The sequence below is a fragment of the Exophiala oligosperma genome (genome assembly GCF_000835515.1).
Source record: "Exophiala oligosperma strain CBS 72588 unplaced genomic scaffold supercont1.11, whole genome shotgun sequence".
Classification (NCBI taxonomy): domain Eukaryota; kingdom Fungi; phylum Ascomycota; class Eurotiomycetes; order Chaetothyriales; family Herpotrichiellaceae; genus Exophiala; species Exophiala oligosperma.
In genome coordinates, this window is record NW_015622828.1 from 689210 (window position 1) to 716695 (window position 27486).

General features: G+C 50.1%; 8 protein-coding genes across 8 annotated transcripts; 6 read left to right on the forward strand and 2 right to left on the reverse strand.

The window, feature by feature from the left end:
- Nucleotides 1-5417: 5417 nt before the first annotated feature.
- Nucleotides 5418-8525, forward strand: PV06_09956 (uncharacterized protein; the record flags this gene model as incomplete). Its single annotated transcript, XM_016411441.1, has 8 exons — nt 5418-5686; nt 5795-6119; nt 6187-6613; nt 6667-7303; nt 7365-7748; nt 7852-7915; nt 8009-8164; nt 8242-8525. 8 exons carry the CDS (start codon nt 5418-5420, stop codon nt 8356-8358), a joined length of 2379 nt encoding a protein of 792 aa, XP_016258195.1. The 3' UTR covers nt 8359-8525.
- A 522-nt stretch (nt 8526-9047) lies between these two features.
- Nucleotides 9048-10556, forward strand: PV06_09957 (uncharacterized protein). Its single transcript, XM_016411442.1, has one exon. It carries the CDS (start codon nt 9242-9244, stop codon nt 10076-10078), a length of 837 nt encoding a protein of 278 aa, XP_016258196.1. The 5' UTR covers nt 9048-9241; the 3' UTR covers nt 10079-10556.
- On the forward strand, nt 10534-12136 carry PV06_09958 (uncharacterized protein). Its single transcript, XM_016411443.1, has 2 exons — nt 10534-11707; nt 11791-12136. The coding sequence occupies exons 1-2, from the start codon at nt 11456-11458 to the stop codon at nt 12082-12084; spliced, it is 546 nt and encodes a 181-aa protein (XP_016258197.1). The 5' UTR covers nt 10534-11455; the 3' UTR covers nt 12085-12136.
- A 423-nt stretch (nt 12137-12559) lies between these two features.
- PV06_09959 (uncharacterized protein) lies at nt 12560-14897 on the forward strand (the record flags this gene model as incomplete). The annotated part of the gene is made up of 2 exons (XM_016411444.1): nt 12560-12720; nt 12791-14897. 2 exons carry the CDS (start codon nt 12560-12562, stop codon nt 14895-14897), a joined length of 2268 nt encoding a protein of 755 aa, XP_016258198.1.
- Nucleotides 14898-15191: 294 nt separating this feature from the next.
- Nucleotides 15192-18026, forward strand: PV06_09960 (uncharacterized protein). Its single transcript, XM_016411445.1, has one exon. The coding sequence runs from the start codon at nt 15334-15336 to the stop codon at nt 17950-17952; it is 2619 nt and encodes an 872-aa protein (XP_016258199.1). The 5' UTR covers nt 15192-15333; the 3' UTR covers nt 17953-18026.
- Nucleotides 17954-19557, reverse strand: PV06_09961 (adenylyl-sulfate kinase). Its single transcript, XM_016411446.1, has 2 exons — nt 19414-19557; nt 17954-19020 (listed from the first exon to the last, which is right to left on the reverse strand). The coding sequence occupies exons 1-2, from the start codon at nt 19419-19421 to the stop codon at nt 18375-18377; spliced, it is 654 nt and encodes a 217-aa protein (XP_016258200.1). The 5' UTR covers nt 19422-19557; the 3' UTR covers nt 17954-18374.
- Nucleotides 19558-21793: 2236 nt separating this feature from the next.
- PV06_09962 (uncharacterized protein) lies at nt 21794-23509 on the forward strand (the record flags this gene model as incomplete). The annotated part of the gene is made up of 3 exons (XM_016411447.1): nt 21794-21836; nt 21898-22011; nt 22068-23509. 3 exons carry the CDS (start codon nt 21794-21796, stop codon nt 23507-23509), a joined length of 1599 nt encoding a protein of 532 aa, XP_016258201.1.
- Nucleotides 23510-25477: 1968 nt separating this feature from the next.
- On the reverse strand, nt 25478-26679 carry PV06_09963 (uncharacterized protein; the record flags this gene model as incomplete). Its single annotated transcript, XM_016411448.1, has 3 exons — nt 25478-25617; nt 25727-26342; nt 26467-26679. 3 exons carry the CDS (start codon nt 26677-26679, stop codon nt 25478-25480), a joined length of 969 nt encoding a protein of 322 aa, XP_016258202.1.
- Nucleotides 26680-27486: the final 807 nt, after the last annotated feature.

Genomic DNA, 27486 nt, shown 5'->3' on the forward strand with positions numbered 1-27486 from the left:
GTAGAGGCGAGAAGGCCAGATTTTTGTATGTGTTGGATCTTGGAAATCTATTGGCGGCCAATGAAATGGAAGAACTGAAAATTCGTCATCCACCAACTCAACGATCCTTGTCAATGGAAGCTGAACGTTGAATCTAGCTCGAATATGGACAAGATTGGCAAGAAAAACCTTGTGCTGCTTCGGAATTGAAATAATGAAGCTAATTGGCATCAGAAATATTCAACTTTTGGTGGTCGATGATGAAGTGCTCTCTCAGCCTCGTGATGCTGAAGTTCGCCGGCTCAAATTCGGCACAGCCTCGTCAGAAAGCGTGAACAAGACGAGGGCTGCGGTATCTTGGCTGTGCAGGAACGATAACGTCTCTATTTAAGAACGCCTGAATACATCGATCATCTTTTGCTTATCATTCTCTGAACGTACTAGGTCTCAGTGACTGTGCGTTGCCCTCGATCTTATCATCACTCTCAATCACACTAAGCTCGGTTGATTCTGCATAAAAAGGTATATTCCCGGTATGCATCTCGACAGTCGTCTTCGCTGTGATGACACCTTCTGGATGATTTGCCAGATGATCTTCGTCGGAGTGTCTCTGCCGAAGTCGTGGTGTATACCGACCTAAAGCCCCCCTCTTGACACGCCTCCGAACATTGTGTGGGCCAAGTGGCCCTGTAACGGTGGTGGTCATCCCCCAGAATCCATCACCAGACTGTTTCCAGCCAATTGTGTCTAGACCAAGGTCATCTGCGGGCGGTGGACGGTCACTGAAAACGAGGACGCGACGGGTTACCGCGTACAACAAGACATCCAGCCAACCACATGAAGTTATGGCCGAGCCAGCAAGACAAAACCACCAATACGGAACCACCATGCCTCGCATTGATGCCATTCGGGCACCTGCCAATGGCAGTGTACAGATCACATATACCACGGGGTAGATGATCATATATTTTGCAGCCCGCTTCATGGTTGCAGGGTCGTGCTCTTGCGCAGTGTTTCTCGCGCCCAACCGCAGTCGTGATCGAGTCTGAATGGAAACGAAAATGAGCGCATACACGAGGACAGTGCCGAACATGCAGGTAAAGATCCAAAAGTAGTGTAGCCACAGCCTCACTGCGTCGTGTCGGTGGGAAACCCAACACTAGCGGAATTGTCAGCGTCGTTAGCCAGAGAAGGACATGAACGAACCCAAGCACCGGCCCTCACATATAACTTGGGGTCTATCCCGACACCGATGATGGCCATTGTGTACACGAAGATCCACGAGCCAGCGATGCAGGAATAAAACACCCTACCACTCGGCCGTCGACCCTTCACCACCGCAAAGAACGTGTGGAAGGCAATGGCGAAAATGAAGACCCCAGAGGCCAGGTCGCCAGTTGATACGAACCATCCATTCGCCCAACATGTTGTGTTGTCCTCCACCTCAATCTTGTTCTCCGCCAGGTAAGCGGACGTCAGGGAGAAAGCCATGGCTTGTTGGATATCGGCCAACACAAGATTGTATATGAGAACGAGAAATTGGTTGGCGCCGTCCTTGAGTTGGCCTCGAACCTTCCAGACACACAGACGGTAGGTCAAAAAACTGAACAGCCCTAGGCTGGTGACAAGTGATAGTATGCCAAAGAAGGCGACAGCCACAAGGCCATGGCGCAAGACAGGCGGCAGCGGGTCAAGAGTCGTTGAGAGTGACACAGTCGAGTTAGATGACATTGCGCCGTCCGTCGAGTCAAACATGTGGAGTTTGCACAGCAGACAGAGTGTGAGACAAAACTAGGAAGATCACTCACCTTTAAGTCATTCTTTTACCTGGCTATCCCGACTACGATCAGAAGCAGGCAGGTATGAGACAGTGCCCAGACAGGGCAAAGGGTTCGTTCCATTTTGCATTGAAAAAATCTGCAGACTGGTGGGAAAAACCGAGAATGTGGCTTGCATTCTGCAGCAACGGGGTATGGCAGTTTCACGACCAGAGCACTTCGAATGCGGCCTGAATGGCAATCGGCTTGTTTCACGAAGCTCCTGTGGTCAAGCCTCCCGCGTCTTTCGTTCAGGTGGTCCAGAGACGGTTGAATCCTCACCAATCACCAGCGAAGATGTGCTCTTGGCCTTTCCGGGGAGTCGGCTGTGAATTCATTTAGTGACTGACTTGTCCAAGCCACAGGGCCAGTAGCCATCATGCCACGCGAATAACATGTATAACCGAGGGCGGATGCGTGCCTTTTTCCCCAGACAGCCCCTGTTCCAGAGTTTTTCGAGAGCCGCATAACATCAGTGGGTTTTCTGGAGCGGCAAAGTGCTGAACTTTGTCTGACGATCTTTTTGTTCTGGAACGCATCTTTTGTGGCAATCGCTCGACCTCAGCTTTAGTATGCCTGATCTAAGGAAAAAATCGCCGAAGTTGAGCTCGCACAGATTGTGTTACAAAAGCCACGGTCGGCCGGACAGCCAAGGCAACGCGGTCCTAGTTCTAACCAGACCTTTGAGGCGGCGGCTCATTCGGTGCGAAATAGAAGCCGTTCAAGTTGGTGCGAAATGTACGTGAAGCTGCAGACACTAAGGTCAATTTCCTCAAGACAGCATCCCGGCCCTTTGTCTTGGTAGGTTCTCCAGGCGGCTGATCGCCCGGGAATGCCGGGCGGGTGCAGCTGTAAATTTGACAAGTTGGTGCTTAGGAGTTCTTGGGTTCAGGGCCTGAAGCTCCAGCTAATTGTTACAGTACTTCGTACCTAATAAAAACCTGCCCATTATTGCCTCTTAACCCCCATTCTCCCCCAATTGGGACGAAGCCTGGTGCCGCCCATATTCACTCCCCTCATCCTTTTACCATCGCGCACCTTCGATCATCCCCTTTCTCTTGAACTTGCCTGGGTAATTAAAGACTGTTTCAAGGCTTCTCAAGACCATGACTCGAACAATGTGACAGCGCTTTTATATTGCACACAGGGTTATTTTTTGACTCCTACAGACTATAGAAAGTCCGACGATACCAAACACCATCTCCCCTTCGTCATCCCATATCTGCTGCAAAACGTTGAAAGCATTGATAACTGGCATCATAGAGCAGTCCTTGTCCGAAATCATCAGTTGATCTTCTAACCGATGGAGACACGAGCCCACCATAACTGTCGGCCACAACATCATTGCCCAGACGGGCGACTCTGGCGAGAGAGTCCCCCTAAGACGGAAAAACTCGTCGATCAATGGGTCGATTAAAGCCAAAAGACCTTCATCAGGAGGTTGCCTGCCATGCCGGCCAGTAAACAGCAAAGCCAGCAGAGCTTGATGATATATCCTGGCAACGACCTGCGCATCACGATGCCATGACTGCATAACAGATTGGTGCTCTGGCTTATCATCATGAGTGTCAGCAAGACTAGGTGCATTGATATCTTGACCGTACGACGGCTCCCAGCTCGTGAGCTCGGCTTTGAAGAAGAGAAACTCTTGATCTGCATGCGAAGATTCGAGGTCACTGTCCGGATTGATCCATTTGCTAACGGTCTGTACTAGTTGCGGAAGTAGTTGTAAGAGCTTGCTTGCATAACCAAGCATGAATCCATATCCTCTTGAGTCGTCAAACACTGAATTCAACAAGTCGTATTCCCAATCGAAGGTGAAGCTCGTTTGACGGTCGTCGTAGACGAACGTTGTTCCAACGGCAGCGGTGTAGAGATATGATTCCAGAATGAACGCGATCACCGTCGGATTGAGGCTTAAACACCTCCTTTGGCTCAGCTGAAGCAGTTCTCGACATGCTTGGAGATGGTACAAAACTACACCTCGGGTATCTCCAATCATGGTCTAATGTATATATCAGTGTCCATCATCCATCAACGACAAAGGATCAAGTGCAGATAGGAGCGAGTTGGAGTGGCTACCTCGAATTGTGCCAGCGCAATCGTTGTTACCAAGGTATTCAACATGTGCGAGAAATCTCCCTGGGAGAGCTCTGTCACCCTGTGTTTGACGCTCCTCACGGCCACAGCATAGTATGAGTATGTTTGCTTGAGGGCATGTCCGGAATAGGTGTATAGATTAGCACCACCTAGGGCTAAGAGCGTCGACATGACCAATTCATCCTTCATGGCTAGAGGGACGAAGAGAGTAATCCATGGGTTCTCGAGATCGTTACGACTAGATAGTCGCAGTGCGACCTGCTCAAGAAAGTGTTGAAAGAGGAAGGAGCCCATCTCCGTCCGTAGGATCATAGGTTTCGAGGATAGGCCAAAAGAGAGCCGGGCGAATGGATAATCCGATGCTTGGTTTGTCGATACGCTTGTGGGATAGCCGTGGGTCGAGGCCCATGAGTCCATGCGACTAACCTGTACCTCCAAGTCGCATTTCCGCTCCTCGGTAAGGCCTTGAAGAGTCTGTCTCCAAGAGGCGGCATCGCCGAAAGACTCTCTGGCTTCTGGGGACTGCCAGCGACAGACCAGAGAATTTCGAGCACATCCCTGACAAATCGGTTTGTTTTCGTCACATCTTTTCCGGCGTAGGCGGCACGTGAGACAACCGGTTCTGCGACGCGTGATGGTACGCCGCAGACAAATGTCACCGCTCGTTAGCATACTGCGCTATGCAGTGGCATTCGGTTGGGAAGAGGCATATGTACAGCATGGAGACAGCATGTGAGAATAGACGAAGTGGAAAGATTCCGAGAGAGGGTAAAGGAACGCAAGAGTATTCCCGCGAAGGAAGCCCTTGTCAGTGGTTGAGAGTCGCCTCTATCATAGTATTTCCTTACCTTATGCTTGGCGAAGCAAGATATCTCGGTACAGGTCCTCTCCGCCCTCATTGATTGTCCCCAGAGAAGCCGGTTATACTAAACCCAGAGAGGTACCGATACCCTGGGGACCAATGTGAGTTGAATTCGTCTGTTCCTTATCTTCCCTCCGCAGCCTTCTCGGAACGCGCTTATCAGCACAGGGAGTTTGGGCTCTTTGCCAAGCACTTGCCAAGCATGCGGCTCGCTTACATTCAGCCAGTCGTGAATATCGCATTCATGACTAAATCTGAACCTACACTCTTCGAACAACACACTATTGTTGATGAATCCTCGGCGTCGAGGTATACAAGGCACAACTTGCAGATGCCGCAGCTATACAGTGCAGGTAGGTCAATGTGAGTAATGTTAACTTCCACGATCTTCCTCCGCCGGATGCTGTGGGCTTTTCTCAGAGATAAGAGCGTTTCTACCGAGTGGTGTCGCTCATGAATCGGTGGGTACTCGGAATTTCCAATACATCGTGGCAAAGAACTCAGCGAGTCCCGTGTCTTCGAGGTGAAAAATGTATAAGAAGGGCAATAGTCTTCCAGCATGGGCAATCATTCTTCCCATCTCATTACGGCCATCGTGAAGCCTACGTCGTTCTGTCCACTTTTGCACAAGTGTCAAGGGAGAGAAGGACGATTAAAGGATGAGGATTCTTTCTCCAGCCTTGCTGGCCATTAGTGGTCTAGCAGCAGTTGCTTCTGCATCACCATTCTATATGAAGAACTTCGCCCCGGGGAAGAAGCCGATCAGGAAGCCCATTGACAAGCCGGTCGCCTTCAAGAATGCTGTGCTTCACACTGATCAGAATTCGACTGGGTCATGCGATGCTAGCAGCACCCTATCAACAACAAAGTCACCGCTTCAAAATATCTTTGCAGCGCTGACCGAAGAAGAGGCGGCCTCCGTGACGAAGTTCCTCCATGAACAAGCAGAGCTCAATCTCACGGCCAATATCAATGCGACCAGGCGCGTTACCTTTACCCTTTGACTTTGTTTGCTGCAGCGCTAACCTGCCATTAGCTGGGACAATGTTATTGTACTTGTGGAGCTCCTGCAGCCAAATAAATCCGATGCACTCCCATACCTCAACGGCGAGGGGCCAAAGCCAGACCGATACTCAAAGGCAACAATCCAGTTTCAAGCCACACTAGAGCCATACCTCAAGGAATTCATGGTTGGCCCTCTACCAGTCTCCAACGAGACGACTTTGCAACCCTTGGACTATCCTTTCAATAAAGGTGTCGGAATGCAGCGGATCTACAATGCCGATCCGGAGCAATACGGCATATTTCTAGCAAATATCTCCGCATCAGTTGAAGATATCTTGATGGAAATGTTTAACGGGGTCAGTATTATTGGTTTACAGTCACCCTAATATGGATCCAAGTAACTGACTGACCTCGATGATTCAGACCTACACAAACTCACCGGATGATCCCATAACCATTGGCCCTAGCGACCCCCTCTGGATTGATGACAAGACCGGCGCCGTCACCTCTTGGAACGAATATACACCATCGCCGACGGGCATGTACGGTACTGGCTCTCTCCTACGGGGCGGCTTGGCCGTTCGCACCGATCTAACCGGTCGTGATCCTTCCAAATGGAGCGTGCTGGGGTGGTACTACAATGGAGAGTTCTTCAAAACCACGGACGAATTTAAGTCTGCTTTCCATAATGGCACTTTCGAGTATTTCAAACCCACTCCCGATGGAGACTGGGGTGTGACTGCTCCAAATGCTCCCGCGCTCCCTCACGATGAGATTCCGCCGCCAGTGAGCGTCCAACCGGCCGGTCCTCGGTTTGGAGTAGACACGGAGGAGACCTATATTGAATGGAGTATATACCCATCTAACCTAAAATTTCTATTCAGTTCGACTAACAGATCCCAGTGGATTATTCATTTTTCATTGGATTTACGCGTGATACCGGGATACGACTCTTCGACATCAAGTACAAGGGGGAGCGAATTGTGTACGAATTGGGTATGCAAGAGGCCTTGGCTCACTACGCCGGCATGGGCCCAGGTCAGTCGGCTCTCTCGTTTCTCGACTCGTACTACGGATTCGGCCCGAACGCTTTCGAATTGGTCGGTGGTTATGACTGCCCAGCATACGCAACAATGCTGAACACGTCATTCTACTGGCGTGAAGCAAGGCGATCACACCAAAACAGCATCTGCATATTTGAACTAGATGCGGGCTATCCGGCGGCGCGCCATACCGCATTGAACTATGTCTACGCGACCAAGAACGTCCACCTGGTCGTCCGCAGTGTAAGCACGCTCGGTAACTACGACTACATGTTTGAGTATGCCTTCTTCCACGATGGATCGATCCATGTCACAGTGCGTGCCTCCGGCTATATTGCGGCTGCCTTTTGGGCTGCCAACGCCGACTATGGCTTCCACATCCAAGACACTGTCTCCGGTTCAATGCACGATCACGTGCTAAACTACAAGCTCGACCTGGACATTCATGGCACAAAGAATAGTCTGATGAAGGTTGACGTCATTCCCACAACAGAGAAGTGAGTCTACCTACTGACCAACCGACCAACTGGTCAATAGCTAACTGCTTTCCCTTTATAGCTACCCCTGGGCAGATGAGCCACGGAACACGATGAAGCTAAACAAGTCTTTTATCGCCACTGAGGATGATTCGAAGATCAATTGGGCTCCTAACCTTGCCAGCAGCTATGCAGTAGTCAACAAGGATACGCCCAATAAGTGGGGTGAATATCCTGGATATCGAATCTCTCCCGGAACTGCAAATACAGCTCATCTTACCATCATTAATTCAACAAACCTGAAAAACAGTGCTCGATTCGCTGAACATCACCTATACGCTGTACAGCAGAAGGACACAGAGCCTCGAAGCGCCTATCCTTTCAGCTCACTGGACCCGGCTCGCCCGGTCGTCGACTTTGACAAGTTCTTCGACGGCGAATCCCTTGATCAGGAGGATCTCGTGCTGTAAGTTCCTTTCACAACGACCCAAGGTGAAGCTTCTTCAAGCTCGGTTCCCCCTACATTCTTCCTAAATGCATAAAGCTAACCTCAACATCTTAATATTTAGCTACTTCAACTTGGGTATGCACCATGTTCCTGACACCCAGGATCTTCCCAACACGGTCTTCACGGTAAGTTGTTTCCGTGCCGTCCCTCCCATGCGTCGTGCCTTTTCGATGACCGTCACATTAAATAAAGCATCCGGTATCTAACATACCGAACAGACCGCCCAGTCTACCGTGATCATCTCGCCGCAGAACTACTTCCTACAGAACCCCATCCGGCAGACCATTCAGCAGGCCGAAGTTGACTATGATCTTGAGACCGTGGTCGGTGTTCAGACATTTGGCAGTGAGCCTGCTATGTGCGCATATGACATGGTATGTTTACCCATCTTTGGCAGCTCGTAATCGGGCTCTCCTTCATTGCAAACAAACATCTGACACTTCCCAATCAGTCGAACACTGCCGCAAACCTGAGCAGCTATCATGGTGGCGACCTCGTGGTCCGCAAGTGGCCATATGATCCGTCGAATCCATTCTTCGGGATGACGGAAGTTGAGACCATCGGATGATAAACACGTGGCGTGCATCAATACCTCAATTCATGATGACAACATGCGAATTATCACAATGCGAGCAGAATAGATAGAACACACAGACCGAACCTCGTAGTTGGCCGAGAAAGCCTCCGAAAAGAAAGAAGAAAACAGATAGTTTGACTAAGTAGTAAATATTGCTCCATAACACTGGCATGTGTGCCTGAGCTTTTCATGTGTTGTCAATTCGAGTAAGAAGCATGTGCCTGAAAATGAAAAATCTAACCATGGTGATTTCCGTTAGCAAAAGAATCATCAAGTAACAATATCGAATACAGGTCTTGCATATCGGGTATATCAGGTCAAGTGTAATGTGGTTGTCCGCATTGCGGCTGGCAAGCCTTCAGAATTGCAGAATTCACTTTTTCGGATCATCATTTCGAATGTGGAAGACAGGATGCGGTGTTGTGTGGATTCACGTACCTGAATTTAACAATAATAGCGTATCATCCTGGGTTGACCGTTGAAGTACTACTTGCAGGTGTCTTACTTATGGTGAGAGTCGAAGTGAGAAAATAAATGAAACATGCAGGTGCACAAAAGAGCTTAGCGAGGCTGGGCAGGAATTGGCAAGGCTGCCTAACCAATTTTGCTGGTTGCCATGCCAGCACTACAAGGTCGCAAATTCGTCACCGCCGTCATCGCCGAAGCCCAACTCCCTCGACCGGGAAGTTTGGTTCCTGCATTCTGGACATTATCTAGCCTCAAAAGTTTGTGTCTGTAGATACTACAGATCCAACATTGCGCACGGAATCATTCCAACTACTAGTCTATCTCAGTGTGGCCGATGCCTTCGAGGTGAACCCTGCACCAACTCATCGTCCGTGCGACAACCCCGGCAGCTGGGCCGCTCCTTGTCATGCGCTCGATAGCGCTCCTCTTCCTCACCATCCTCCTTTCCACGGCGCAGGCCGTGAGTATCGAAGAGTATACACCATTTCAGAATGCTGTTCTAGGATTATCCAACGGTGGACTATTGGTCAAAAGGCAAAATGACTGCCAGTCAGGCTACACGTCGTGTTCGGGACTCGGGGCAAAGGATGTATGCTGCCCGTCAGGTACCAATTGTGCTCAGGATGATGCAGGAAACATTGCCTGCTGTCCATCAAACGCTGTATGCACAGGGTCGATAGCTGGCACGGCAACAGGTTCGCGGTCTGCAAGTTCGAGTACTTCCGGCTTCGTGCTCGGAGGCACAACATCTTCGAGCACAGCCAGCTCAACAGCACCTGGCATCACCTCCTTTACCAGTGGAGTCGAGGGCGGTGGCTCTACTGTTCCGAACAACTTCTATCCTTTCATCTACATACCGACATCCTATGCAAACTTTGACTTGTGCACAAGTGCATATTCAATATGTCAAGCTGAATCGACCTCTTGTTTTGCCTCCCTCGCTGGAGGCAATGGAGTTACAGTCTCGGGGCTCGGTGGTGGTATAACGCAACAAGGAGCAACGGGAACGATCCTGAGCTCGGCAAGCAGTATTTGCAGCTCTCTCAGCTCCCAGGGCTGTTATGGTTTGCAATCGACCCAATGCAGCCAATTTCCAAGTGCGACTGGAGATACCACGGCTGCTTCCTCCTCAGGTGGATTTGTACAGGTCGGCAACGATAGTCCCCGGCAGACACCTTGTCCAGGGTTGCTATACGCTGCCGGTGCTGGTGTGATGCTTGGGGCGTTGGGCGGGATCGCATGAACAGATCTTGCACGAGTCCATTCTGGAAAACTTGGCTAATATGAACATGTGACGACGAGATGAATTTGGACCTAATTGAGAGTTGTTGTTTGGCAAGAGACAGTATGTCGAAAAATTGACGATCTTGAGACCAGCTAGAGTTGGATGATCCTGATATAACCAGGTCAATTCGTCACTACCTCCGTTTGATTTTGTTCTCTACAAGGAATACTTTGTTGGCTCCTTATGTTTCCATGCGGTTGAGGCACCAGGCTTCAGGCCCCTACTACCACCACTAACACTCCAAGCAGTAGACTCCTGACTCAAGCTTAGGCTTTTTACGAAACTTCACGAGAGCACTACAGTGAGACATGCAGCACATAGACAATTCGACTTAGATGTACCGATTTCTCTTGGGCGCGGCAAAACATTGCATTCCCCATTTGGATCCGCGCGCATTGTGCCCAACTTTGGCAATTCGCCTCCTCGACACCAACGAGGTTTTATTGGCAAGCATAGAGGAGCTGCTGTCCTCGCACAACCTTGCATGCAATATTTAATCCATGTCCGCGAAGATTCTGGCTTTCCGCCCTCAGAATTGGCTCCTCCCCCGCCCTCCGCAAAAAGTCATGACATCAAGGATACAAACACCCGCTCTCGAACTAGCTCGACGTGCATACAGATTTCCACCTACTCTCTGTTTCTGTGTCGTTGAGATGCAACAAGGCCACTCTTCTTCTCGCTCTTTTGAGAGAGCTGTCGTATGGTGGATGGTTGTCATGTCCAGGATGATCGCAACCTCTTGACTTCTGCCATAGTCTGACCTGTCCCGCTCCTCACAGGACGCCTAACAAGAGATAGCTCACGATGATAACTGATGTCTGACATGGGCTCGGTACGCCAATAAACTCTGCATCATTTCAATCATCTGGTCATCAACTCAGGAACGGCTGGGGAAACCATGCTAGCTCACTGCCGTGGGGCTTCTTGACTTTCAACACCACAGAATGTCAGCCAGCATATGCTAGCTTATACAAATACGCTGGGGATCATGCATCATTGAAAGGTCAACAATTCTGGTCGAGCCAATCAACGCCGAAGTCTCACGAAACCATTGTACGGACTTGTCAAAGGTTGTTCGTGCCTTGCATACATGCGTCCCTGATCTGAGGGGCATCATTCTAATCCTCGAATTCATCTCCCGAGGTGAGACGAGGCGACTCGTTTGAGCTTATCCTTGGGTCGGGTCATGGATTATAATATGTCGATGTCGGCTCATAGGATCGGGTTTCCTTTCTCGTTCCGCGGCAGTCTCTCTGAATACTTCTCGAGCCTCTCTCGCTTCCACTCCTCCATCCAATTCAACACCTTGACCTACTTCTTTTGTCCAACCCTACGATGAAGGCCTTCTCGTTTCTTGGGTCTCTTGCCTTGTTGGGCGCTGCGGTGAGCGGTTCTGCCCTTCCCAAGACGCGTACCGCGGACTGGCAGAATTGCCTGACGCAAAGCGAAGCCGAGTCGATTGTCGACCAGTACACTTCCATCCTGAGCCATTCGGACGTTACTTCTGCCAATGCCACAGCCCAAGCTCTGCTTGACGACAACTACACCGAGATCAGCGACTCGATCTTGTCCCTGGAAGGGCAGCCAGTAAGTACCTACATTGCTCGTTCGTTTGTGCGACCAAAAAAACCCCCTGCCTGACACACTTGCTAATGATGATTTTTGTATAGCTCGGCACCGCTACGTTTGTGGGCAAACAAGTCTACATTGAAGGCGTCCTCAATGCGCCTGGCGTGGAAGGGATCAATACGCTAGAGGTCCTTGTGGCTGGGTGCAACAAGATTCTGTGGTATTGGCTCTTCACTGGTATTGGAAGTCGAGAATACGAGGTCAAGGGGTTCAACTTGTTCACCATTACCGACGTCGGTCAAATCGTTCAGGTCAATCTGGAGTTCAATAGCATCGCCTGGGGGTTGGACACTGGGTACCAGGTCATCTTCCCATCGAACCCGCAACCTACCTGAAAGAGAAATTGTTTATGGTAGTTGTTAACGTCGACAAGGGTAATTTTGATGATAGTGCCGAACTTGTAGTTGATACGGAGATATAATATTGAAGTTGTTTGAATACGAATCATTCTTGCATTGCTGATCTCGACTTGAACACACACTTTGAAGGTATGTTTCATCCATTGTGTCTACCAGATCGCTTCACGAGTTGATAGATCTGGGCAGTATCTTTATCTCGGGTCATTCAGATTGTAGATGAGATTTTCCGATTGGCGATTGGCCACATAATACGGAGTACTCCAGATCCTAGCAACCACATGTCTCTGCTTTATGAGGGGAAGGAGATGCTCCGTATTGTTCGTACTTTCCCCAAACAAAAGAAACTCATTTGGTCACTTTAAATATCGTCCGTCTTTCAGATGTTGGAATACACAGACATTGGGCAGCTGTCGACCTCAGGAACAGCAAGGATCCAAGGTCCTCCCATGTCATGGCCAAAAAGAAAGCAAAGGCCAACTCGCATAGCGACAGACGGGGTGCCGCACCAAATACGGCCCAAGATTCACCTGCGTCGCTTGCGCAAAAGCCCCAGAAGAGCAAAGACACGGAGGATCCAGGAGGGCCTCCGTCATTACTGATCTGTCGCAACAAGTAATATTCTGGTCAATGGCTCCCATGACGAGAGCCTTTGCTACTTACTACAAACTAATTGAGCCTATAGACACTGGAGATACATCTCGGCCTACCAGGGACATTGGCTGAGCTGCCCCTTGGATGAACTCGAAAGTCTGGCATACATCAACTACAATGCACCTCGACCGACGCCTATCCTTCCGTCCATGTTCTTCGACATCCTCAAGATTCGCACGCTCATCGACGACGCCACAAGTCTCGCCGTACGAGCTGCCAGTGGTACTGCCTCTTCTTCCGTGCAAACCTCCTCCCAGAGAGGCACCGTAGTAGAATCGCTCGGTCTGGGGCCGGTGAAGGGTGGAAATGCAAAACCGAGTCGAGAACGCAGACATCGCATGCGGGAACATGCTACACAAAAGTTGGCCGCGGCCTATCGTCTGGACGAGGTTGCCTCCAGCGTGGCCGTGATGCAGGGAGCATCAGCGCTGGAGGACGTTGCAAAACATGTCTTGCAAAGGAACGAGAAAGACCCCGACGCCCAATATGTCCACTTCTTCCACGAAAAGATCCCGTCCATGTCGATTTATCATAACACGAGTCTTGCGCCATTGGATGATGTCCTACGACATATGCCAACAGAGGCCTCGACATATAGAACCAGAGCTGAAGCCCAGATGTTTAAACAAAACACCGAGGAATCCATAAGAGAATGTACGGATGGGTTGTCGGCGTTTCGATTATACCACTCACAACACCAGAAGCTCTCCAAAGAAAAAGTGGTTCCCGCCAAAGACACCACGAGGCCGGATGGGGACCACAAGTCTTCTGACCGGTTGGAGGATGAGAACCAACCTAGCAGTCTAGAACTTCAGCTTCTCTTCCTCCGTGGCGATCGTTACCTGTCATTGGCCTGTAGCAATGCCACCTGGGCTTTCTTCTACGGTGACGAAAAATACGAGGAAGACGTGAGAGAAGATCCAGAAGCCGTAGTAAAATCTCAGCAAGAGGCGGCCAAATTCCGTGAAGAGGTACGGAAACACGTTCGTCCATATGCCAAGAGAGCTTTGCGAGACTTCATGTCGTTCCTGTCACACCTGGAATATACGCCTGGGATGAAAGTAGCGGAGCTGAAAGCCTTTGTCAAGGCACAACACCCATCGTATTTCGGCGAGACTAAGCAGGCACGCAGAGAAAAAGTTATCGAAATCTGCGCTCAGGCTGGCGCAGGCATTTTCTATAATACACACGGAAAATCGCACCGAGATCGACAAAAGGACTCACCTACTCCAAAGCTCCCTCAAAGGTCAGTTTATACGCTGAACACACTCTTCACCGCAGTACCTCCAGCGGACTTGCCATCATATCCTCCCGAAGCCACTCCAGAGCATGAGAATGAAGACTTGTCGATGCCCATCTTCAGCGAAGCCGTCAGCTATCATCCTCTGCTCGCCGAAGTAGTTCACTCCCTTTTACTTTGTCATTGCTTGATGCAGACGTCGACCAAGGAACTAGCCCGCCATGCATATATGGCAGCACGAATCGAGAGGATCTGTGATGGATACCCCATATTCTCACCTTCTCGATCTCCCGCCAGGGCTGACTGGGTCGAGATCCTCCGTCGATCGAAGAATTGGCTCCAACTGAGTAATACTTGGCAGACTCTATGTACTCCCAACGCGCACGTCGACTCTCCCGTCGTTCTGAACCAGACTGAATACGCCACTCTGCAGGAAGCTACAGACCCGCAGGCACAAAAGGAAGTTACGAATCATGATGGAGCAATGGGAACAAACCAAGCCATCGGCGAGGAGACCCGAGACCCCAAGCTGCTGGCTCAGGGAAGTGAAGCTCTGCAGGAGGAGGAAGGAGCTTCTAAGAGAAAAGCTGGAAGTGGAAAATCTACCGGCAACCATACTAGTGGCCTTATAGATGCCTACGATGGAGGCGCAAGTTGGAAGTTGCCGCAGCGTTCCAGTCGGGACAGTCCGCTTGGCTTCGTACCTGACCGAGCCGAAAGTATTGTCCGATGGATAATGCATGCGCCCCCACCGAGTGCTATTGACGGGCCAAAAAGGAGATCAGGGGCGAAGGCGAGGTCGAAGAAGAAGAACAAGGATACGGGTCTCGACGAAGAGCTGAGCGATCTTGATTTATCTGATGGAGGCGTATCGTTGGGGGAACAAGGATTAGCGTGAATGATTCAACGAAGGGGTTTGTTCATTTCGGATGTTGGGCGTTAGGTTCTAGAATGGAACGGACATGACTACTCGCAAGTCGAGTACAAATGGGAATGTACTGTCTGTCATCAGCATGGCGCCAAAAGTTTTGGGTGGTGGTGATGGTGTTGAACACGATAAAAGCATGTGTAGATTTATGTTATGTTTGAACTCCGGCGGAGCATACAGTCTTGGGGCGCTCATTTCGGGACATTGATGATACCAGAAATGATTATTACGACAACTTGATGATGATTATGATGAGGATAAAGTCAACTTCCGTACCATTTTATAGATTTCTTTTTGGTTCTTGGTTTCCCTTTTCTTGTCGGCGGATCTGTCAGCTTCTGTTCATTCCTTGTCTCTGTGTGACGTATTGATTCCCATATGATTTGATTTCCTCGGATCTGACCCAATGCCGCCACCACCACCTCGACCTAAGAATCTAAGCCTGAGTATAACCAACCCGCTCGTGCTGTATCGCGCGCTCGTCGCGACCAAGAAGATCAAACCGGACCCGGCGCAGCACAGGCTAGCTCTGCAGTTACAAAAACTCTACTTTCGACTCAAAGATTATTCTCCCGAGGTCGAGTATCGGTATCGTCTCGAGAAGATTGGGAGAAGTGTGGGGCGACGGTCAGGGTCCGGGTCCGGGTCAACAGGTGCTTCGTCGACAGACACAGGCATCCAGACAACCCGTACCCACGATGGTGACGGTGCACAACAGCAAAATGTCTCCTCCAACCGAGCAGCGGCGGCCAAAGGCAGAAGCAACAACAGCAGCAACAGCATCTTGTCGAGGAGTCTGGCAGTGCTCGCCTCGTCGACGAAGGCGCGTCTCGATCCTTCGAGTCTGGCTTTGACCAGGACCACGCCACTCCACCAGTCGGCCTTGCAGATCGACTCACCTCTGGGGTTGTTGCTGTACGGCGAAGTCGGTCGGGGCAAATCCATGCTCCTCGACTTGCTGTACGACAGCTTGCCGTCGCGCAAGAAGAGACGATGGCACTTTACGACGTTCATGCTGGACGTTTACCGGCGGATCGAACTGGAACGGACGGAACGCGTGGCGATGGAGGCGGCGCCCGAGTTGGACGGTGGTGGGAGACGGAGGAGGAGCATGTTTGGCGGAGATCAAGGCCAAACCGTGTCGGACCACGAAAATGTCGTCTTGAGTCTGGCCAGGGACACGATCTGTGACAGTCCAATCTTGTTTCTGGACGAGTTTCAGATGCCGGATCGAACTGCCAGTAAACTCGTCGGATCCTTTTTCACGAGTTTTTTCCACCTCGGAGGCGTTCTCGTGGCGAGCAGCAATCGTATGCCCGAGGAGTTGAGCAAGGCCGCGGGGATTGAATTTGCGGCGTTGCGGAGAGGAACGACAACAACGGGAGCCGGAGGGTTTTGGGGCTTGGGTTGGGGCATCGGTCGCGAGACTGAAGGAGAGAAAAGTGCAAAGACGGATTTTGGTTTGTTTTTGGACGTACTCAGGGCGAGATGTGAGGTTTGGGAAATGGAAGGAGAAAAGGATTGGAGGAGGGAAGCTGACGATGTTGATCAGGATGGGGGTCTGTCTGGTCTTGCTATGATTGGCCAGAGCGACACAACATTCGACAATGTCGTCGGTACGGATATGAGAGGCACAGAAGGAGGGAGCGATGGTATTGCTAGTGACGACGTCGATGGTGCCCCCAAGGACAACGAACACGGTCTTGTGGTGGGAAGCTCGACAGACATTACAAACGAAACGACACCACAGGCATCATCAGACGCACCACCGCATTACCACGTCTCGATCCCCTCTGTGCCTTCGTCGTCTTTCGAGACAGACCTGAGGAGTTTGAACCCGCAAGACGAGTGGACGCCCACCCACCTCACCATCTACGCAAGACAGATACACCTCCCGCACACTCATAAAGGGATCCTAAAGTCTTCCTTTTCTGATTTGTGTGCCACCTATCTAGGTCCCGCAGATTACGTCTCGTTGTGCTCGACCTTTCACACATTGGTCCTCACAGACGTTCCAGTCTTGACACTGACCCAAAAGAACGAAGCAAGAAGATTCATCACGCTCCTTGATGCATTGTACGAGGCCAAATGTCGAGTCCTGATCGAGGCAGAGGCTCCTCCTGATAAGTTGTTCTTTCCTGAGATGAGAAGAAGAACAAGGGCAGGTGTTCATGATGATGGTCGTCACGAGGGTGATGATGGTGGCAATGATGAGACTGACAGCATAACATCCGAGGCGTATTCCGAAATCTATCAAGATTCCACTGCTCCATTTCGACCAAACGTTTCGATTTACAATGATGGAAACGTGAGAAGTTCAGAACCGGATGTGGACGTGGTGTCATTCACGGCAAGTCTCGGGGATGTCTCTAGAAGGAGTGTACTGGCGGATGAAGATGCCGATTTTGGTCCGACTTATGGAAACGGGAGAGGGAGAGGTATCAGTCGAGCCGACAGCGCAGAAGACGCAATGTCGAGGCGGCAGGCCACGAGTCCAGACTTTACGACGACCAGCGCATTGACCGGGGAGGATGAAAGGTTCGCTTACAAACGTGCGAGGAGTCGTCTTTGGGAAATGTGTGGTAATAGATGGTGGAGCCAAAGAACTTTGACCGACGACGAGGGTGAGGGTGAGAACGGAACCGTGATGGATTGGTGGAGACCTATAGGAAGGGAAGGTAGGACATGGGAAAGATTCAGGGACCAGGATTTGAAGGAAGAAGTGTTGAAACGGCAAGGACAAGAGCAGGGACGAGAACAGAACAAGGGTGGATCTGAGAGTCATCAAGGACCGGAACGAGCGAATGATGATGCAAAGACGGATTCACTTTTCAAACATGGTGCTTCACCTTTTAGAACTTCAACGTCACCACCGCCGAAATTCGGATGGCAACATGCTTGGGGGATGATGAAATGGGGGAAGAAAGCTGGACGTTGGGGACGAGGTGTCGATGGGTTTGTGAACACCAGGGGTACGGACGGAGGTGAATCTTCTGACCAGGAAGAGACGGGCAAAAGACGATGAGCTTGGGAATACTGGGACTTCAGATTTGTTCTCGTCTTCGTTCCCCGTGATTGGATATACTAGGTATGTTGAGGAATTAAAACGACGATCAAGTGTCGTGATGATGAATCCACTGGTGACCAATCTCGTATTGTCAATCTCTGTGTGACCCCAAATATATCCCGTCTATCCAATATCCAGACTTTTGTTTCTCGTCTACCCCTTACTCATATCTCTATTCGTTATATTGTCCTTGGTCGCATAGCGACGTGTACCTGTTCCATCACATATCATCCCATCCCAACTTAACCGCATCATATCCTGTCCCTCCCTCGTTGCGACAGACACGTGATTGATAATTCATGTATCCATATATCCCGACGATCCCAATTTCATAACACCATCTCGTCAGTGCGTTCGTTCCTGAGAGGAGGCAGTCCTCTTCATGCCTCATCGTCCACCTCGGTAGGAGCACTCAAATAACCCTTCTCCTCGAGATAGCCGACGATGATCTTCACGGCATCCTCGACACTCGTCTTGTCCGAACGGATGTGGATCTCGGGCTTGAGTGGTTCTTCGTAAGGGGCACTGATACCCGTGAACTCTGGGATCTTTCCTTCCCTGGCCTTTTTGTAGAGGCCCTTGGGGTCACGTTGCTCGGCGACCTCGACCGGGACGTCGATCCAGACTTCCACAAAAGGAACGCCTGCCTCGCCGCCGGGACGCTCGGCCTCGTGCAGCTGGCGCGCCAGGTCACGGTCGCCTCGGTAAGGGCTGATGAAGCTCGTGATGGCGATGGTGCACGAGTCGGCGAACAGCTTGGCCACCTCGGCGATGCGGCGGATGTTCTCCTCGCGGTCCTTGGGCGAGAAGCCGAGATCCTTGTTGAGCCCGAACCGGATGTTGTCCCCGTCCAGCCGGTAGGCGGCCTTGTTGTAGGGTCTTCGGAGCAGGGCCTGTTCGAGGGCGACGGCGATCGTAGATTTACCGCTCGCACTCAGACCCGTGAGCCAGATCGTCAGGCCGGATTGTTTGCGGAGGCCGGCGCGGATGCTGGGAGTCAGGGGAGTGGGGTGGTAGTGGATGTTGCTGTTTTGGTTTGGTCTTGTCAGCTTGACGACCTCATAGTATGTGTTGGGCATATGATGTATGCAATCCCAGGAAACAAGACCAAGTCAAGTGGTGGCAGGAAATGTTGTGATGGGTCAGAAGGGAGAAAGGATATGGAGGAGGAGAAATTGGCATTTATGGAGGCTGTGGGTTGAGGTGGTTGATCGTTGTTGATGGAACCGTATATCGAGTCGTCCATTCAAGGGATCATTCATATACAGTGTGTGCAACGTCCCAACTCCAAAAAAAAAGAAACAACAACATTGTGAATGGAAATGATTACACAGCTGATTCAATCTCCCACAAGTAGTGTCGAGGGGTTCCGATATGCACATGTTGAAGGGCAGCGATCAGGGAAGGAGTAGGACTTACGTTGCCATGATGATATTCTTTTTCGATTATGGTTTACACTCGTGTATCAGTCTCGTTATTGATCTTTGCAGTCCTTTTCTTCTCTAATCAGTGTTGAGGCTTCTTTGGGCAAAGTTTTCTCTTCAAAGCAATTGCGTGCTCTGGTCGTCGTTGGAGAATTTCCTTGCAAGTTTGCCGAGCCAGATGTTGAGCCTATCAAATATGCGTTCTGGGGGAGGTGTTTGTCTGACCAATTATTTAATCCACAGCGCAGTTGAACGGTGGGGCTCGTTCCACCCAAAATCTCAAAATAAATTTGTCATGACAAACGACTCAGCCAATCTCGCCCGCAAGTTATCGATGACGGCACTGAATCACATTGAAGGTATTCTTTTTACTTGGTAAGTGATTTTGGAAGTCAAATTGGACCAAGCCTGTACATCACTATCTCAACCAGAACGTTTGGATGGCATGCATCTCGGCTTGAGTTTAGCGAGACACGTCGAGGGGCTGTTGAGGGGTTTGTGTTATCTAAAAATTGCCAATCGGTCTGGTGGTTTCCAGCACAAGAAAAAAGGCCAGATCTCGTATCCTGTATGGAAATTACCACACCTCTTGCATCAGAAATAATGAAGGTGCCATCCAGGTCATGCGAGATGGGGAGGACGTTTGCTTGCCTGGCCCAATGTTGAGCCTATTTTCTCAAGTATGTTGGACTGATTGCACTAGTAAGAGATCCAAGGACAACCGAAACCACAAAACTGCAAGGGTCTTCAATACCTGTCATACCTGTCATTATTTCTCTCCAAGCTTCACCGTTGTTGCCCCAGCGTTGAACGGGTCTGGGCCAGGAATCCTTGGATCGTGTCGGAAGCAAAAGTCCGACGGCTCACAGCATTCCCCTACCCTGGCCAGTCTGGCTTGTTCAAGAAGGCTCGATCATGGCCGCGTTGGACGTAGACTGGAACTAGACCATTGACTCTTCTCTCGATGTGAAGACGATATCAGCGGCAACGACCTTGTCCGTGTGGGTGTCATGTCTGCGCATCTGGCTTCTGAAAGCTTCGTTAGTGGTGGTCTCGGATGGCCAGAATGGTCCAGCTACAGACTGTATGATCTTTCAGCCGGCCAGAACAACGATAGTGGAAAATCAGATCAGTCAGGGCACCCCAGATCGCGCGAATCGAAGCCTCCAAGATCTTGATCTTATTTACTTTGAATGATCTTGTATTCGGTAACGAGATTTAAACCTGGATTTGGAATTGGTCCAAGGTGGGACAAGATTTCCAACGCATTCAGCTAAGTCCACACACCAGTCAGCGGCCAAATATAGGACCTACCTGATAGATCCGGTTTTCCAGCCAAGGAGAAAACGGGATTGTCGGGTTGTGTTTGCTTGAACAAAACTTGGTATGTGGCTCTCATGGCGAATTGACGTGTAATCCATTGATGCTGACGGGTGACGGAAGTAGATCTCGTTTCTGTCTTCTGTGCAGATGTCGGTATTGGAAACCACACCGTTAACACGAGGTGGGTATAAGCGATGTGTTTTGTTGCTGGCTTGTGTCAAACAAAGAACAGATGCGTGATACTCACACTTTACAAGGGAATTCGTGCAACATGTTCCATCATTGGCGAGGTTGAAGAGCCTGTGTGATGGGCTGGTACACTGGTGATAAGTATTTCGTCCAAGACCTGCTTTGTTCTAAACCAAGGTCTGTCCCTGTATCTTGCCGACAATCCAAGATGGTAGTATTGATGTTCGTTTTCCGCGCTCAAACTTTTCTAATTCATGCCAGAAGGCATTCATAATCAGCTGCAAGACACTTAGCATTGTCCTATTGAAGAGTTGCGAAGGTGAAAGTGAAGACAAAACGGTGATGACATCAATCAGTCAATGCTCGATCAAGTTTTTGCGGCCTCTGAGACTTCATCTTGCTGTGCTTGAAAAGAAGTGAAAGAAGAGTGAGAGGAAAACTGTGAATGAGATTGAGCAGAATCGGCAGGAAGTTATTCACTGAGCCTTCAAAACGCGACTGCGGATACAGAGATCAATGGATGAGGCCGTGAGGCACAATCACTCGTTCTGCTTCACCCTCCTTTTGGTATTCACAATCGTTTCACTGCCCGTTTGTTGTAGCTTTGGCATGCATACAAGTCATCCATTTACTGTTTGCATCACTCGGGAGTTTTATTACATGGTATTGTCCCTTCATCGAACCATCTCAACCGCGATCGAGGCTGTCGATGACAACCAAGTTAACAACCTCGCATGCGACGTTTCCTATCTTCGCTTTCAAACAAGCATTCTTGTCACCAACAACCTTCACCCGCCTTCCTCCTCTCCATACCGAGATCCTGGGTTCCCTGTACCTGGCACTGACAGACAAGGACCACAAAAATGGTCACTTGGGATGGATTCAAGAAATGGATTGTCGGCCGTGGTAAGTGGTCTCATGCTATCGTCGCACTGGAATACCTCAAACTTACGGAGATGTTGGACAGCCGTCGCGGAAAAGAGTGAGAAGAAGATTCTTGAGCGCCAGTACAAAGAAGTCGAAGAATCGCTCCGCCTGGTGAAAGAGATTGTGAACGAAACTGTCTTACCAGTTCCAAACCGTGAGTGTCTGACCTCGTGTCGCCGCATGCGAGGTTTGTTAATTGGGAGACCGCAGGATCGCCAGCATCACTTCACAGTGCCTCTCTCCCAAGCCGACCAAACCGAAGGAAGTCCAACGACGACTCTCTCATATTGGCTACGAGACCTTCTTGCCAGCGATCCATGTCTTCTCCCATGGTCACCTCATTTCCCCAAGAGCTCTCGAGTGCTTGTCCAGCTGTCCCTGCATGTGAGACTGAAAATGCCCCGGTAAAGAGAAATTACAGCTGCAATGGAGAATGGGAGTACAAAGATTATCCTGTCATCAACCTACCGGAGATGACGGGATTTGGAAGGTATCGACGTTCCGTGAATGCGCCAAAGGAATGGCAAATGCAGCATGCACAGCGCAGCCTACATGAACTCAAGGACCATGTCGTTGCTTACCTTGGAGACTGTCCCCCTGCAGGTATGGACGCAGAGATATGGCGTGGCTTCAAGGCACAGCATGCACGCACCAACAGTGTTGCAAGCACGACAAGTTCCACCTCCATTGATGAAATCACTGGCACTAAAGTCAGCCGCGGATTCTTCCCGTCAGCAGCTTCAAGTACCGACAGCTCGTTCAGAGAATCGTCAAGCCAGTACAGACGAGACTCGAATTTGTCCAAGGCTAGCGTGACAAGTCCAAGCACTGATGGGGAGAGCTCAATTGTCTCACCTCCAGCGGCCATCCGCTTTTCTCCACCAAAGACAATCCGCCCATCTGGTCGCAGACAATACTCGCGCCATGCCAGCACTACGTCAATCAGTCCCTTGGCTGTCATCAGCGAAGTGCAGGAGATCACAGCACCGCCTCGCCGGAAGATTGAAAAGGCACTGAAGTTCGACAATAATGCCAACAATGAGAGTGCGGTCGCATCTGATGATGAGGATGAATTTGAGTGGGCTGACATGCTCGAGCTTGGTGGTGGTACCAGCAAACTTACTGATCGTCTACACCAGCAATCCTCTTCCAAGGGTCAGGCCAATGCGAAGATTACAGCCATTCGAAAGTGCATCGTGACTTCAGAGAAGCCACCCAGGACTCGCACTGCCAGAATTCGCAGAACAACAGTCCATCACTCAAAGATTAACAAAGCCGCAGAGCGCGCCGGCAATACCCGTGTCACTTTTCCTAAGACATCATTAGACCATGGCAAACCAACAATCCAAGAGAAATATGACCAAGAACCCCTCACGTTCACCAAGAAAGAGATTGGACACGCTAGGCTTCCATGCGCCACAAGACCAGAACTTCCATTGCCTCAACAAATTCGCCAAGACCAGAGGTATTCCTCACAACATCCCGTAACTGGCAGACCATCTGCATGTCGGACGAACCAGTGGATGGAGAAAGACAATCAAAACGGCAGCACTGAAACATTTCTCGAACCTATCAAAGGCGACTCGATGGCCTCAGCCACCTCTGCCGAGACTCTATTTGCTGGACCTAAGATGTCAATGGTACAGACCTGATTCGGTATTGAGGACCAAGTCACTAAGTGGCCGTATTGGTGCTTCAACAGATGCCCCGAAAGACACACCTGTCCCACGAAAACAGTCCAAGGACGACCATATTGACAATGACGAATGAGCTCACGACCACAACACATGATAAGTGTCTTTCAAGTTGGAAGGCCAGATTACTTCACATGAAGATCTTGAACAGCAAGGTCTCAAATGCAGATTGCAATACTTAATGTTTAATTCAAGGAGGTCAGCAAGAAACTTTGGAGTGTGGTCAAGAACACTCGGACGATCGAGATAATGATTTCGGGCTTGGAAGAGCGGGTAGTCCAGCTCCTTCGTCAAGGTGTGTTTTTCATCCGTCCATCAACACAGTGCTCTCGAAGCTGGAGACGTTGCTGTGCAGTGCGAGCGATTTGGCGACAACATCATGTGCCATCATCATGCTGAAAGCCATGATATCGAAAGGAAGACAAAGACGACGAATGATGGAAACCAAGAAGGTCTCGATGAGCTTACGTTGTCAGCAAAGCAGCAGACGGATTGCCAGAAGACGGACTTTCAGGCTGCTGAGCAATCAAGTAGGAAGCTGACTTCTAATACCCCCGAGTCGATGCTACCAGATAGTAACAAAATAGCTTCAAGGTCTTGTTGATACATGAATATCTAGAATCAAACAAGGTGAAGAAAGTGGCGTAGCTGATGCCCGTTGGACGCTTCGTAAGGATTGAGAATAGAGATATTGTGGTCTGTTGGCAGACCAGTGAGAATCTTTGTTCCGAAAGCACTCTAATGACTCCCAGATCAACAACAATCATGGCTTCGCGAATTTACTCGAGATTCAACCATCTCTTTCCTGCAACTTAGCTCATTCATCAACGAAACGGTGAAAATAGGATGCGCTACCGGAATGTCTTGAACCAGACCAAAAGGTCAAATTACTACAATATTCTTTTTCTGGTGAAATGATACGATCAATCCTGTTGCCCGATACTTGACGTGGAATAGCCAGTAGTTACAATGTCAGCATCTCAGAAACGGCCATTGTCGCCGGCAGATGAATCCAGTGACGAAGCTGAATTCTCTTCCTCCGCGCCAATCTTGGACCGTTCGTCAACTTTTGTCGCACATTTCCACCCTCTCACAAGTTCCACATCAACTTCGACGTCGTCGGGTCAGGCAACCACCAAACAGGCATCTCTGACGTCGACGGTGAAAGCGTGCCAGTCTCATCCCGATTTTGCATCCGCCGACCACCGCATGGTGGCGTGGCGTCGGCCATCGGCGCAACGCACACTCGGGCTCGGTCCTGCCACCACATCGGTCGCCCCGAAACCGGTGTACGCGGTCGGGTCTGACGATGACGGTGAGAAGTACGCGGGCAAACGACTCGAACGCGTATTGATCGATCTCGACGTTGAGGGAGTCATCGTTGTGGCGCGTTGGTACGGAGGTATCCTGCTTGGACCGGTCCGTTTTACGCACATTGAAATGGTTGCGTGGGACGCGATACGCAAATGGAAGTCACGACAAGAGGGCCAGGCAAAGAGACAAAAGATGGCGTCTCGGGAAACCCCTAGCACGGGGCCGTCGCCAGAAGTGGTGGATGAGGCTCAACGGGCCAAACTTGCGAGACAACTCGCGGAAAGGGACAACAGTATCGTCATACTCAGGGGTTTACTTGCTGAAAAGACAGCAAAGGCTCAGCAGGAGAGCGGTGAGAAATCGAGTCAAATTAGTCCAACATCAACAAATCCGAACGCGTCTCCGGCCAAGAAGGTCGATTACAGTGGAATGCCTCTGCAGAGACTGCGGCAATTGGACAAAGCACGAGACGCGACGATTGCATTCATATTGAAACAGATTGACTTGGCAGAAGAAGAGGAGCATAAGCGACAAGTAAACACCAAGACAGATACTTCAGAAGGAGAGGTGGACAAATCATAATTATAAGATGATTGCAAAAGGCACAGTCAATCAAGCCGATACAGAGACGTCATCCTGTCCTGAGACATAACCATGACTGGCCCTGCTACTCGCCGGTGTGAGCGAGTTCTTTTCAGCTTCTTCCTCTTTGAATTTATCGACAACCATTTTTCTTGTGAGTTGTTGATAATCTGTGAGCCGAGGACAATGTCAGCGTATTGGACCGTGGGAGAGGAATGAGTTGGACGTCTGGAAAGAGGCAGGACAAGAAAAAGAGGCAACGAATGGAGAAAGACTCACGCAAAACACCACTCTCCTTCTTCTGATTCAACACCCCTTGGGTGTAGATGCCTCTCTCCAGATTACTCTGTGCGACCTCACACAGCTCGTAATCTTCGAGGGCCACCTTTCTCACAAACTTGAAGTAGTCTTCGAAGCCTTCCATCCCCCCTCCCTCGCTACCGTCGTCGAAGTAATAATCAAACTCCATCCTGGTCTCTCCGACTTTGTCGCCGGGACAGACTCGGAAACTACTCATGCCGCCGCCGTACAGGTTCAGAGTACAGATGGGGTAAAAGAACAAAAACAGGCCGTCGTCCGGCTTGGCCGGGTCGGCAATGTGTCGACTGTAGGTGCCGTGGTTGTGCACCTCGTAGAAGGTGGGCGGGTACTTGACGCTGAAGCTGCGGTGGGTGTACTGGCAGTGCAGGCACTCCTGGTACCCGTCGACCATGGTCTTCCAGTTGAAGCGGCCCGGGTACTTGATGGTGCGACGGTACGGGAGACGGCGGAAGTCGTAGCCGGACAACAGGTCCAGGAGAGAAGGGGGGAACCATTGCGAAAAGGATGGTGCCGAGGGGTCGACGGTGGCGAAGAGGAGGCCGGTTGGTGTGAGGTGATGGTCTAATTCGAGGCCCTTGAGGTCATGTTGTCAGTAAAGAGTCTCTTTCGCCTCGTTTGTGACGCCTCTCCGTCGTCTTTTGACATCACGGTGCTCAAGTCCGGGAGGAGACGGCAATGTCCAGTAGATAAGAACCTACATCTGATTTCCTGACGACTTTGAAATTCTCATTGCCGTCATGATGAATCGTCACCTCGACACCCGCGAATTCAAAGTCGACTTCACGGTCGACGGCGAACCGAGGTACCGCTCCGACCAGGTACCATGACTTGTAAAAGACCGCTCGTTGTTCGAGATTGTATAAATTTTGAGAAGTGTACCACGAAGCAGGGAGGGTTTTTGTAGCGTCCATTGTTGGATTCGAATTATCAGTCTTATCAGTGGCAGTATAGAATAGAGTACTGGGATTGGAATGATGACTTCAAAAAGATTCATATAATCTGTTTGGCCCCTGGACGAGTTATTGTATCCAGAGCAGTCAACTCGGGTACTCGTTGTAAGTTGTAGTAACTGACACCGAGACTCGAGGTTAAATCTACGAATCTGGTATCGGTACCGAAACCTTAGAGTCCCTGAGTGATAACACGATAATCATGTTTCTCCCAAAAGTGAGTTGAGTAAGATCTCAATCCGTAGGACCTACAACGCCATTTACCGAAAGAGGTATTCGAATACAGACTGGGGGGTTCTAGATGGATGTACCGTATCCACCACCACGCACGGGCGAGTCAATTGGGACGCGGGGGGGTTTCATAGGCAGGCATATTACCTTACCCATCATCATCCAGGTTTAGATATCGTAGTCAGTGCGTGGGACTTGTTTGTATCTTGATATGGACAATGTGATTTAATTCTGAATCATCTGTTCCGAATCACACACTTTGTGTAACTACTAACGTAATTGATTTTTATTCTCATCACATACCAAGCCAAGAGTAGAAAACTACTGCAAGAAAGAAGAGAAAAATGAAAAATGACTGAGCATGTGCTATCTGCTACGCCCACAAGTCGTATCATTGTTGCTGATGCTCTTCTTGGTACTATGGCGGCGTCGGTGAAGTTCTTTTGACGTTTAATAAATAAACTCACGCCACCAAAAATGCTTGACTCGAGAAACAAGAAAATACCCCGCCAAACCCTCACAAAACTGACAACCTCT

Bases quoted from the DNA above. Each gene is read 5' to 3' on its own strand.
- PV06_09957 (XM_016411442.1), top strand. From the start codon at position 9,242: ATGCGCTCGATAGCGCTCCTCTTCCTCACCATCCTCCTTTCCACGGCG.
- PV06_09958 (XM_016411443.1), top strand. From the start codon at position 11,456: ATGAAGGCCTTCTCGTTTCTTGGGTCTCTTGCCTTGTTGGGCGCTGCG. The intron at 11,708-11,790 runs GTAAGTACCTAC...ATTTTTGTATAG, and splicing joins TGTCCCTGGAAGGGCAGCCA to CTCGGCACCGCTACGTTTGT.
- PV06_09960 (XM_016411445.1), top strand. From the start codon at position 15,334: ATGCCGCCACCACCACCTCGACCTAAGAATCTAAGCCTGAGTATAACC.